Here is a 12,733-nt window from a genome sequence, read left to right as displayed (position 1 = left end):
TAGCAGAAAATAAAAAATATTGTGTTTTTTGTTTTTCAAAATTGTCGCTCTTTTTTGTTTACATCGCAAAAAATAAAAACCGCAGTGGTGATCAAATACAACCAAAAAAAACCCCAAAAAAATATTTGTGGGGAAAAAAGGACGTTAATTTTATTTGGGTACAGCGTTTCAGGACCGCGCAATTGTCAGTTAAAGTAATGCAGTGCCGTATCGCAAAAAAAAGGCCTGGTCATTAAGGGGGTAAAACTTTCCTGGGCTGAAGTGGTTAACACTGTGATTGTTATCTAATGACAAGACCCTCATATAGCTGTGAACATCTGTATGGTTTCCCCCCATCCTTTTTAGAATTATATCTACTGAAGGTTGATAGAAGTGATTTAACTTAACTTTGTGGCTAGCCCCCCGGCTCACTCTGATTTGGATCCCTAACCATAAAAACATGTCAATCTAGTTCTGTCATTAGGGAAAACCAGACCAGATCTTCCCCGGTGTAGTCGTTCTGTATTTAGGGTGTAACATGTAACATGTTTTAGTTCCCCCCTCTCTCCCCCTCAGTGCCACTCATCAGTGTGACAGTGGGTGGGAGTTCAGTAATATGTGAACGAAGAAACTACAAGTCCCATCTGCCACTGCGGCAGGCAGACTTGTACCTTAAATAACCTGTGAGCGCACTGATCAACACGCTCATAGCTCATTCACACTGCCTACAGCTCTGAAAATGACAGCCCGTACAGAGGTATGGGCAACAGAGTTTTTTTGGATACAGTAAAGGAAGGTTATAACCCCTGTCAGAATTTTTTTTCATCATCTGTGTCCCATTGCAGAGATTTTCCTTCACTTCCTGTTCTGTAGCCAAACAGGAAATGAGAGAAAATCCCTGTAAATTAAGGGAATTCCTTGGGGACCCCAATGGCAGTAGAACTAGTGTCCCCATTGGAAGATTTCCCCCCTATTACTTTTCCTGGGGACAACCAAAAATGTTGGCGTTTCTTTCACTTTCACTTTCAATGATAACAATAAACAGGACAAATAGAGAGGGAGAATCTCCCTATAGGGGGCACAGACAGCAATAAAAACTGGCAAATGTTCTAAACTCTCTCCACTCTATCCAAAACAAAAACAAGTTTTGCCTTTAGTTGTACTTTAAAGTAAAACTATAGTCAAAACTTTTCTTAGATTTTGGATAGAGTAATGGAGGGTTATAACCCCTGTCAGATTTTCTTTCGCCATCTGTGTCCCATTGCGGATATTTTCCTTCACTTCCTATTCTGTAGCCAAACAGGAAGTGAGAGTAAATCCCTGTAAGTTAAGGGAATTCCTTGGGGACCCCAAAGCCACCTACAACTAGTGTCCCCATTGGAAGATTTCCTCTCTATTACTTTTCTGGGGACAACCCGAAATTTGGGATTTTATTTTACTTTCAACAATAATGGTAAACAGGACAAATAGAGAGAGAGTGAATCTTGCCAACGGGGACACAGACAGCAATAAAAACTGACAGGTGTTCTAATTCGTCTTCCCTCTATTCAGACAGGGCTTTCCGATCTGGTCCACCTGTCAGTTTTTCAGGCGGACCTGATTGGATGCTCCATGCATCCTTATAGAGCATGGGATGACAGCAGTGAAAACCCTATTTTCCATCCGCCTGGAGGATCGGATCGGATGAAAATGGACAGGCGGTCCGTTATCATCCGATCTCCCATAGAGGACATCGGGGATCTGAAAGGTCCGTCTCTGCACACAGCTCATCACATCAGCGGATCGATCCCCGCTGAGCAAAACAGAGTCCGCCAGGTGAAAAGCCCGTGTGAAAGAACCCTAAGAAAAAGTTTTGCCTATAGTTCTACCTTAATAAAAATACATGAAAGCTCCATTGTAACTTCTAGCAATGTGTTTTCACATCGTAACTGACCCGCCCCAGCTTGTAATACCTTGTGTAGAAAGGACGGGACTTTCCAACTGTATTGTCCTATACCGATACTAACACGTAATTCGATTATCTTTACAATGTAATTTCTGTAAATAAACATCTGTAGTATTATTTTTTATTGTCCCTTCCAATTTTTGACATGTTTATTTCATAATTTGCTTATTATCTTTATTCAGGATCAACGGCTTCAAATTTAATCAGCAACACCTTGAAAAACTTTGCAGAATTCTTCAGAAGTGCAGCCAACTAACAGATTTGGAGTAAGTCTATTAATCCTTATAACATTTTGTTGCTTGTTCTTCTGTATGCACTGTGTATATTTTATTTAAAACCTTATCAATTTTATTTTTCAGTTTGTCTGAAAATCATTTGAAAAATGTAGGAATCAGCCAGTTGACCCAGGTCCTTCCATACTTAAAATCACTACACTCAGCCAAGTAAGTTCATGAAAGACATGCTCCTTCTCCTTGCGTTTAACCACTCCAAGCCTCGGAAGGTTTTATCCCCTTAACCACTTGCCGACCGCCGCACGACTATTTACTGCGGCGGTCAGCCCCTCACAGGCAAAGCGACGTAGTACTACGTCGCTAGCCTGTGAGGTTCTAGGGAGCGAGCGCGCCGCTGGAGGCGCGCTCCCGCGCGGTCACGGACCCCCCGCGTGTGTGCCCGGCGGACACGATCCTCCGTTACACCGGAAGAAAGGCAGACGGCTGATGTAAACAAAGCCGCCTGTCATTCTTCCCTGTGTAAGAATGTAGATCAGACGGTTCTACTATGTAGGACCGTTGATCTCTGTTCTTACACTAGTAGCCACAGCCAATCACAGTTAGAAACACACCCCTAGGACACACTTAACCCCTCCCTCTCCAATACAGTTAACTCCTTCACTGCCAGTGTCATTTTTACAGTAACAGTGCATATGTATAGCACTGATTACTGTAGTAATGTCACTGGTAACCCCAAAAGTGTCAAAAATGTCAGTCAAGGGTCCGATCTGTCCGCCGCAATGTCGCAGTCCCGCAAAAAAAATCGCAGATCGCCACCATTACTCGTAAAAAAAAAAAAAAAATCTTTCTCTTAGTTAGTAAACGCGATAACTTTTGCGCAAACCAATCAAAAAACGCTTTTTGCGATTTTTTTTACCAAACATATGTAGCATAAAACAAATTGGCTGAAAATGTTAAAAAATTTTGATTTTTCCATTTTTTTTGGGGGAATTTCATATAAAAAAATGTGAAAAATATTGTTATTTTTGCAAAATTGACGCTCTTTTTTTGTTTATAGCGCATGATCAAAAAATCGCACAGGTGATCAAATACCACCAAAAGAAAGCTCTGTTTGTGGGGAAAAAAATACGTCAAATTCGTTTAGGTACAGCGTCGCACAACCGCGCAATTTTCCGTTAAAGTCATGCTGTGCCGAATCGCAAAATAGGCCCTGGTCAGGAAGGGGGTAAAATCTTCTGGGGCTTAAGTGGTTAATGATCAGGCCATTTTTTGCGATACAACACTGCCTAACTTTAACTGACATTTGCATGGTTGTGCGACACTGTACCCTAATAAAATTGATGTCCCTTTTTTCCCACAAATAGAGCTTTCTTTTGGTGGTATTTTATCACCTCTGCTGTTTTTATTTTTTGCGCTATAAACAAAAAAAGAGAAATTTTGAAAAAAAAAAAAAACATTTTTTACTTTCTGCTATAAAACACATCTAATAAAAAATGTAAAAAATCTAATTTTCTCATCAATTTAAGCCAATATGTTCTGCTACAAAAAGCGTATATTGATTGATTTGCGCAAAAGTTATCCCGTCTACAAACTATGGGATAGTTTTTATGGTATTTTTATTTATTTATTTTTAATAGTAATGGCAGCGATCAGCGTTTTTTAGCGGGACTGTGACATTGTGGCGGAGAATTCAGACACCTAACTGACACTTTTGACACTTTTTTGGGGACCAGTGACATTAATATAGTGATCAATGCTAAAAATAAGCACTGTTACTGCACTAATGACACTGGCAGGGAAGTAGTTAACATCAGGAGCGATCAAAGGGTTAAATGTGTCCCTGTGTTGCTAACTGTGTGGGGGTTGCTCTGACTGAGGGAAGACAAAGATCTGTGTTTCTGATAAGCAGGAACACAAGATCTCTATCTTCTCCCCTGTCAGAACGGCGATCTGCCTTGTTTACACAGGCAGACGGCTGTTGTTCTTCTCTCGGGAACGATCGTGGATAGCCGGCAGACACAGGGTCCTCCCAACCCACTGATTGGCTCCCCCTCTGTCCAATCAGCGTGTGATCGTACCTCCGGCGGCACACAAGCCCCCCCCCCCAGTGGCTTTTACATGAAATGACATACAGACAGACATGATAGCGATTTACAAATACCTCAATGGTGATCTCAGCATAGGAAAAAAATGATTTTGTCTCAAGCAGTGCAAGAGGACACGTGGCCACACAATGAGATTAGAGGAGAGGCGGTTTAACCTTAAGCTACATAAGGGTTTTTTCACTGTAAGGGCGGTAATATTGTAGAACTGTCTTCCACAATTGGTGGTAACTGCCGGTAGTATGGCTACATTTAAAAGACTCTTGGACGTGCATCTCAAAGATCACAACATTCAGGGGTATGGGAAATGAATACGTCCACACACACTTACACAGGTTGAACTGGATGGACTGTTGTCATTATTCAACCTCAACTACTATGTAACTATATGTAACTATTATTATCATACAATATTTATATAGTGACAACAGTTTGCGCAGAGCTTTACAATATAAAGAGAGACAGTACAGTTACAATACAATGAAATACAAGAGGGTTAAGCGGGCCCTGCTCATAAGAGCTTACAATCCATTAGGGACAACATTAAAGTGTACATTACTTTAACAATTCATATTTCTGATGTGTCTGTCTTACCATGTACTTGTATGAAAAGTTATCCTGTTCTCGGTGCATTGCTTACATGGTGTGATATAACTGGTAATCCTGCCAGTCCCCCTGCTTCCCTATTTCATACTGACCACACCAGGGCATGGAGGCACATCCCAGCGTGGTCAGTTTTCTTCTCTACCTTCTACTTGGGAGAACAGCCTGTCTGTAATCCAATGGTCAGCCTTGTATTGACTTGTGATTAAATATATAGGGGTGATTTACTAAAGGCAAATAGGCCGTATGCTTTGCAAAGATAGCCCAGTCCTATGCAAGGAATATGAAAAAACTTAATTTTGTTTGTATGATTCGATAATGGAATTGAGCAGAGATTCACTCCTCATTCACTAGACTAAGGGAAAATGCCATGACAAAGTGAACAGCCTATTTGCTTTAAGTAAATCAACCCCATAATGTAAAGACTCAGCCTTTTTTAAACTAGTTATTTGCTTACCAGCTTGCACATTCCGCCATTTAATTCCCACTACTCCCTGGGCTGATCTCTTGTCTGTACAGAATATACACGGTGGTAATAGTTAAAATGGGGAAACCAGTAGACCAGCTACCTAAAGTTACTTTGAATTCTTCATGGGGCACTTTGGTCAACACTGTAAGGAAATTGGTATGTTCTATGCCCCATCAATATTATCTTTATCTTTTACAGTCTGAGCGGGAATAACATCTCTCTGGGTGGAATTCTGTCCCTGATTAAGGTTTTGTCTGCTTTGGAGAATCTGACTGATGTAGACATCAGGCAAGTGTTTGTTCTCATTAGTTATACCAACATTTTTTAAATGCCCTATTCTTAAAGCTAACCAGATGTCATCTTCTTTACAGCTTTGGAAATCCCCAGAAAGCAATATTACTGTTCCAGAAAGGCAAAAGGTACTAAATGAAAATATATACCATACAACGCTCAATTCACAAAGCCTTTACGTAAGAATAAGGCTCTCTAATGTAACCATATGACTGTAGTTTTTAAATCTCATTGGACTCCTGTCAAGCATGAACATTTTGCTTTTAGGGCCTGTGACAGTGGGTTCACTTCAAACAACTTTTGCATTCCCATACAATTATTGAGAGTGGCAAACCCACTTGGCGCATATCAGAGCGTGCCAAATGCAGGTCAGAAGGAGGTCAATGACATTTAAAATGTAATTGATTTTAAATTGTATCAGAAGCATCTCAAACTGATGTTTTACATGCTTTTTAAATCCCTACATTTACTGTTTTTTGTCTTTTGTACAGACTTGAGAAAGTGAAAGTTAAACGGAACATTCAGTTTAAAGCACCTTATACATCCCAGGTGCATCAAAACAAAAAGTGTACATAGTCTACAGTTTAATAGTAAAAACAGTGTTGCGCTCAAACACAACAAAAAAATCAACAAAAAATATTTCACAAAACATGAATATATCAAATGAAGAATCCAAGTGAAAAAATGGTTACTGTCCTTTTAAATGACATGGGACAATAATGTGTAAATGGTATATGTGCAATTGAAAAGGAAAACAAATAAATTATATCTGTTCCTTTAAATAACAGGAAGCATTAGTGAGTAAGTAATATATAATTCAGTTCATCTATATATCGCGTGATCAGTCCGTGAAAAAAATAAATTAATAAATAAACGTAAATTTGAAATTCAAAAAATATTATTCGATAGTCCTAGTCCACTTTTGCACTTCTCCACAGTGATAACAACGTCCAACACAACACACTCACCAAAAGATGTGGCTGCTTAAATTATAGGCAGCAAATAGGCATTTAGACAAATTTCCCAAGAAGGATGGATTACAGCATCTTATTCTTAGGAGCAGTCCCTTTAAGGATAGTAACCGTCTGATGCTGGTATTGGTAAGGCTGTCACTTTCCAGGGCCAGCAGATATGTAGTGCAGCTGTCTAAAAAAAATGCTCACCACTAGAGCCATAAATGCTCATATAGTGTAGTATTTATTTTAAAAACCTCCAAACAAACCAATATAAAAAGCAAGTATCGAAAACTCACAAAGATGGCTGCCATATGCAAAGCCATGACTTCAGCACTCTTTAGCTCCACCAAGCAAGTTTCATGCTCTAGCGCATCCTCAGAGGTAAAAAACCTTGTGGATGCGCTTGGAGTGTGAAACTCGCTGGGTTTGTAGGCCATACCCAGTCCAAAGGAATATGAGACGCTCCGTGCTTGATGACATCACGGGTCCAAGCCCTGCCCCTTGAAAATGAGCCTTATTGGTTCGCAATACACTGTATATTAGGTGTTGTCTGGAGGCACCATTAATAAGATGTTGATAAACCCCCCCACCATATGTTATCAACTAGTAGCTTCCCTTGGTTTAGTAGTCACAGGTAAAGTTGTTGAACTGAAATATTAATGCTAGATCAGTTAAATCAAGATTTCAGTACACCCCAAAGCTGGTGTTTCATCCCTATTCTTCATCTTCATCACTCTGTTTTTAAATAAACACAGTTTTAGAAGTAACTTTGCCTGTAAGAGACATATGGAGTGATAGTAATAGGATCTGGATAGAAACTTTACTTGCTTATTATGGAGAATTATGGCTTTGGCTAAATACAATAGGTCAGTTCAAGTCAAAATAAGCACTGTCCTAGGCTATGTAAGCTACATCTGTGTCTGCCCAATAGACTGTTCTCATATTTGAATCTGAAAATTGAAGCACCATACTGAAAAGTATGAGTCCAAATGGAGTTTTATTCCAGATGTAGCACTGCCCCCTAGAGGACTGCTGAGAATTACACTTTCTGGATTCCCCCGAGTTACCCTTAGCAACTGATAGCAGACAAACTGCATTGAAAGTCCTTGGCTCATTCAATAATCAATCCAGGGGATGTTGGTTTTTGTGTTTTTATTTAGAACGGGGATAGGAGAAGGGATGAGTGGGATACTCCAACTATGAACTATGCACAATCTTGAGGACAACTAGCTGTAGTGTGCGGCAAGGCCGCTTCTTCACCTTGCCACTGAAGTGAAGATAGTTTAAAAGGTTCCTGCTTTAGTTATTCTCCTCAGGGTTCTAACTTGGCACCCCCTTTACTTTCGCTGCCTGTGTGTGCTAACACCCATCCACTGACTCTATCCTCTGGAGTGGTCCCCGTCCTGGGCAGACCCCTTGGCAAGTTTCCCTGTACTCACGGACACTGTTTTTCCAGATTTGCCCTGCCGTCTACTCCACCAGTCAGCTCTCCTGGACCTCTGGATTCAGCACCACACTCCTGGTTCACAAGGCTGACTGCCTGTGGCCACCATCCACAGCAAACCCTCCTTCCGGGACCTGGCTTCCCGCCCAAAGATACCCTGCCACATGTGCCCTTGGCTTTTATAGCCTACCCCAGGATGCACCACTGTCTGTGCCAACCCACTGGGACAGCCACAAAAGCCTGTGTGTCACTGGCTGGGTTTCCTCCACTGTCCAACATGCCTCCCTATTGGATACAGTGGGGACACTCCCACAGCCCAGATGAATCACACCCTGGACACATGCAACAGGCCTGGCTAGAAATCCAGCTCCCTGATAAGCAGAAGAGCAACTAGGTTTTACCCGCCACTCCCCTGATAAGCAGGCAGAGCAAATACACTCCTTAACTAGCAACTATCTAGGAGGGTGCTACACAGATATAAGTTGGATGCTTCAGGGATCAAACATCTCCCCTTCGTCAGGGCTTACCAAAATGTGTTAGTTTCTCCTAACCTGCAGCTGAACATTTCTATGCCGAAACCGACAAGTACAATTACATAATTTCAGATTACAAATCCTTACCTGAGTCTGAATCTAACTGCACATCTTTGTAAATCCAGATTCAAATATAGCCTTCACTACTCAAGTAGATTATGGAAATCCCTGGTGCCCAAAATGTAAGCAATACATTTTCACAGATCATTAGCTTGAGGTTCCAACACCATTATTTGACCAACAGGCTGTTCTTCCCAGGTTATGTAAGTTACGGAGGTTAAAACTGGCCATACTCTCTGCAAATTTATTTCCTGCAACCACAGGTTGCAGGGAAAAAAATGTGCATGATTCCCCCATCAACACAGACAGTGTTGATAGGGAAATCAGCAATTGTCCTTTCACGGGGGGTGGGGGACGGAGAAGAAAGTGATTATTGAATCCGGCAGGCAGGTTGTACCCAAATTATTGGTAAATTCAGCCTGCCCACTAATGGTTTGAATCTTGGTCGGTTCCTGCTGAACAGGGTGAGATTCAAATTGCGTATGGCCAGCCTAAGAGTTGATTTATATGCCAGCAAAGGTGGATCACAATTCAGACCTGAATCTTTAAGCAGTCCACACAGTCCTGGTCTGATGTGGTTAAACTGTACAGAGCAGGCCATGACACCATTGGTATATTGGTCATTAGAACTTTACAACTGGTGTCATAAGCCTAAGCCTAGATGAGCCCACATTACCACAGCCTAAAAAGCCACTGCTCAGCCTCTGGCTGCTGTTACTGCATGAGAGGAGGCAGTATTTTTCCTCTGACACTGTACAAGATGGGTAGCCTACTTAAAAAGAAACAAAATTCTATAAAGATTTAGAGTGCCATTGGGTGTCTTTGTAAATATGCAGAAGTGCAGAAGAGGAATTGTTTAATTGTGCTTTGTGTATTTTGCAGGGAAGAGTCTTTTCTGTCTCAAGGTGAAAATAGACCTTTAAAATCATTCAGGTAAATATATTGAGTACAAATAGTTAGCAAGACATTTGTAGAAACCACTAATGCAGTTTTCTCTGCTTCTATTTAAGAGCATGTGTAACGGTAAGGTTCATGACAGTAGAACCATACATTATTTTGCCTACAATTGTATTAAGGAATGCTAACCACCATGGGCGTCCACAGAATTTTTTGTCGGGGGGGGCATAATTTTAAGGTCACCCATGCTCCGCCCCTTTTCAACAATGTCATGAAGGGGAGGGGCTTAGCCATCATACCTATTTTGAGTATTTATTTTTAAAGGGCAAATGGCAGCATTTATTTTTAAAGCATTTGTTAACCTAAAAAAAATAAAAATTGATCCTGTTTCCTTGAAGTATGTTATACAGCACAGTGCTTGTGATGTGTAATTTGGCCCCTTCTATCACCTAAAATACCTGGCTGATCCTGCCTGGCTATATCCTCCCCTTTGTAAACTGACCACAGTATACCATAGGAGCCCTGACACCATGGTCAGTTTACATTTCTCCATCATCCGCAGCTCACCTGTCCTCCTCTGTCCTCTCTCCCCCCTCCCTGCCAGGCTGCTCCTGTGTCAGTGCCTGTCCCCTCCCCTCCCCTCCTGCTGCTGTAGTTTAATTTAAAGTTTCATATCCTGTCTACAGTCTGTTTAATAATCCTGTGTGCCCCTGTGTTTTATATAAATAAGCCTTTCTTTGCAAGTTTTCAGAGTGCCAATCACCGCTCACGTGACCCGCCGGCTCTCTCATCCTCTCCCACTCCCCTCCCGACTGACATCAGCAAGGAGAGAGCCGACAGGTCACATGAGCGGCGCTCTGCGCTGTAAAAACTGGTAAAGAACGGCTTATTTTTTAAAAACAAAGACGCAGGGGCACACAGGATTATTAAACAGACCAGACAGGATGGTATAAAGTGGCTTAACAGCCACTTTAAAGGGGAATTTGAGATTCTGGGGGGGGGGGGGGGGCATTTGCGGATACCAATGCTAACCAGACAGGTTATGGTAAGGTGGGCTGAAGGGAACCAAGAAGCTCTTTATAAAACCAGTGTGAAGCACAGTACAGCTTTCCTAGAACAGGAGAACAGAACATGTCTCATTGTCATTAATAATCCAAAGAATAAGTGATTTATTACCCATGATAGAATAGTGGGCCAACCTCACCATAGCATATGCAAAATAAGAAACATAGAAGGGTTACAGTAGAAAAAAGACCAAGTGGTCCATCGAAGCTGCCCCGGTTTTTTATTTTGTATACTTTTAATTCATCTATTTTTTTTTTTTTACTTTTGAGTATAGATCAATGTTTGTCCCAAGCATGTTTGAATCCACTTACTGTTGACCGACTCAATACCTCTGCTGGAAGTTTTCTCCAAGCATCAACTACTCTTTCAGTAAAATAATACTTTTTAAGATTAGTTTTATACTTTCCTCCAGCTAGTTTGAGATTTTGTCCTTGATCTTAGCTTTGTATTGAAAATTCTGCCCTCTAAATCTTAGTCACACCCTAATGTATTTAGAGGTTTAATTTTTTTTTTCCTCAAGACTACATAATAAAAGAAATGTATTGGATTTTTTTTTTGTTGAATCATACTTATCTAGGTGGATGCAGCATCGGCGCAGTGCTGCATCTGTCCCCCACTGGCTCAAACACTAAGAACCGAGCGATTAAACACCGCTGATAGCTCGTTCCTCAGAGCTCCCTGAGCAGAGAGCTGGTGACTGTCAGTCACCGGCTCTCTGTTCTGGCCCCCCCATAGCTCACTGGAGTGCTGAGCTGTGGAGGGGGTGGGAGTAGCCGGCTCAGGCTCTCAGTGGCTCCTGAGAGGCTGAGCTAGGTGCCGATCCGGGCATGTGGGCGTATCCTGACCATATAGTCGCGATCCTTCCCGAGCCTGTACTGGCTCTGTGACATCAGCTGACAGCAGGCTTCAGGCCGCTGTCTGCTGAAAACGGATTACAGGAGTGCAGAACGATCTGCATTCCTGTGATCCACAGGAGACATACAGCCAAACAAACTTAAAGTTTCTAAAGTCTCTCCCGATAGGATTTATCCCCAGAGATTTTACTATATTTTTGGCTGTCTGGTGATTGTAAAGGTTTTAATCTTATTTTTTTAAAATTACAATCATGTTATATTTACCCGCTCTGTGCAATGGTTTTGCACATAGCAGCCTTAATCCTTCTCTTCTGGGGTTCCCCGCCAGTGCTCCTGGGTCCCCTCCCCACCAAGCTGAGTGCCCCCATAGCAAGCCCCTTGCTATGGGGGCACTCGTAGGGGCTTTCTCCCAAGCTGGCTCTGTGTGTCCACTGACTGGGCCTGTCCCCTGCTCCCTCCCCACTGGCTTTGATTGGCACCAATGGCTCTCGCTGCTGTCTCTGAGTCAATGAGGAGGGAGGGAGCCGGGAGAGACACTGCTCACGTGCACATTGTTTGATTGAGATCGAGCGCAGGTAAGTATAAGGGGTGTTGGAGGGGGTAGCTACACGCAGAAGGTTTTTTACTTTAAAGTTGAACTTTAGTCAGAAAAAAAAGTACTGCTGAATCACTTCAGGCTGGCACTTTTTGCAGGTATAGCTATGTTAAACATAAGAAAAAAAAAGTGCCTATACTGTTCAAAATTCATTAATACACTGTCTCACCCTGCTCTGCACATGCTAATTTTTTGGCCCTGTGCTGAAAATCAGAGCTACTAACCGCTTGACCTCTGGAAGGTTTACACCCCTTTATGACCAGGCCATTTTTTGCGTTACAGCACTGAGTTACTTTAAATGACAATTGTGCGATCATCCGAAACTGTACCCAAATAAAATGTATGTCCTTTTTTCCCCCACAAATAGAGCTTTTTTTGGTGGTATTTGATCACCTCTGCATTTTTTATTGTTTGCACTATAAAAAAAGAACGACCAACAATTTTGAAAAAAAAAAAAAAAAACAATGTTTTTTACTTTCTGCTCTAAAGCACATCCATAAAAAAAAATGCAAAAGATCAAACTTCTTTATCAGTTTAGGCCAATATGCATTCTGCTACATATTTTTATTAAAAAAAAAAAAAAAAAAATCCCAATAAGTGTATATTGATTGGTTTGCGCAAAGGTTGCATAGTCTACAAACTATGGAATATTTTTATTTATTGTTTTTAATTTTTTTTTTTTTACTAGTAATGGCGGTGATCAGCGA

At 41.4% G+C, this 12,733-nt stretch overlaps 1 protein-coding gene across 3 annotated transcripts in view; it reads left to right on the top strand.

Moving 5' to 3' along the window:
- NLRC5 (NLR family CARD domain containing 5) overlaps positions 1–12,733 on the top strand; it is a 314,671-nt gene that overhangs the window by 181,961 nt on the left and 119,977 nt on the right. For all 3 annotated transcript variants that reach the window (XM_082270129.1, XM_082270130.1, XM_082270128.1), the window contains 5 exons: positions 2,107–2,190; positions 2,284–2,367; positions 5,530–5,619; positions 5,703–5,750; positions 9,498–9,548. In XM_082270129.1, the coding sequence (XP_082126255.1) occupies positions 2,107–2,190; positions 2,284–2,367; positions 5,530–5,619; positions 5,703–5,750; positions 9,498–9,548 (357 nt within the window). The remainder of the gene's footprint in view (positions 1–2,106; positions 2,191–2,283; positions 2,368–5,529; positions 5,620–5,702; positions 5,751–9,497; positions 9,549–12,733) is intronic.

The sequence above is a fragment of the Pelophylax lessonae genome (genome assembly GCF_965119305.1).
Source record: "Pelophylax lessonae genome assembly, chromosome: 10".
Lineage (NCBI taxonomy): Eukaryota > Metazoa > Chordata > Amphibia > Anura > Ranidae > Pelophylax > Pelophylax lessonae.
This window is presented reverse-complemented; position numbering and strand designations above follow the sequence as displayed.